General features: G+C 40.6%; 1 gene segment (V, D, J or C); it reads left to right on the forward strand.

Annotated features, from left to right (window-relative positions):
• Nucleotides 1-216: 216 nt before the first annotated feature.
• Nucleotides 217-710, forward strand: LOC118598373. The segment is given in 2 exon segments: nt 217-273; nt 375-710. Coding segments are annotated over 2 exon segments (351 nt in total).

The following is a 710-nucleotide window of genomic DNA, read 5'->3' on the forward strand; positions in this document are numbered from 1 at the left end:
AAATGATAAACATGTAAATACAGAAACCAACACTTGTAAAATTGTCTCAATGATTACATTTAGAACAACTTTTAGGGCTTTATCCTGTAGAAAAAAAATCATGTAGGACGGAGCCTTCAACTTGCAAATACAACATCCTGCTTTTTATGCAAACTACAATTTTCTCACAACTACATATAAACTCTTGATGTGATGCTGTCAGCTGCATGTAAAAACATCAGATCATCTTCATCATGTTCTCTGTAGTTCTGTTGCTGCTGGCTGCTGGATCCTGTGAGTCTCACTGAGAGAAAAGATCATTTCTGTATTTTGATTTCACTCTGATTTACATAGATTTAGATTACTTGCAAATACAATATTTTTATCCTCTTCAGGTGTGAAGTGTGAACAGCTGACACAGCCAGAGTCTGTGAGTCTGCAGCCAGGTCAGAGACTGACCATCACCTGTCAGGTCTCTTATTCTCTGGGCAGCTACTACACAGCTTGGATCAGACAGCCTGCAGGGAAAGGACTGGAGTGGATTGGTAGGGAATGTGTTGGGTGCAGCTACAATCACTACAAAGATTCACTGAAGAACAAGTTCAGTATGACTTTGGACTCTTCCAACAAGAGAGTGACTCTAAATGGACAGAACATGCAGCCTGAAGACACTGCTGTGTATTTCTGTGCCAGAGATCCACAGTGATACAAACCATCAGCAGACCTGAACA

The sequence above is a fragment of the Oryzias melastigma genome, unplaced genomic scaffold (genome assembly GCF_002922805.2).
Source record: "Oryzias melastigma strain HK-1 unplaced genomic scaffold, ASM292280v2 sc00394, whole genome shotgun sequence".
Lineage (NCBI taxonomy): Eukaryota > Metazoa > Chordata > Actinopteri > Beloniformes > Adrianichthyidae > Oryzias > Oryzias melastigma.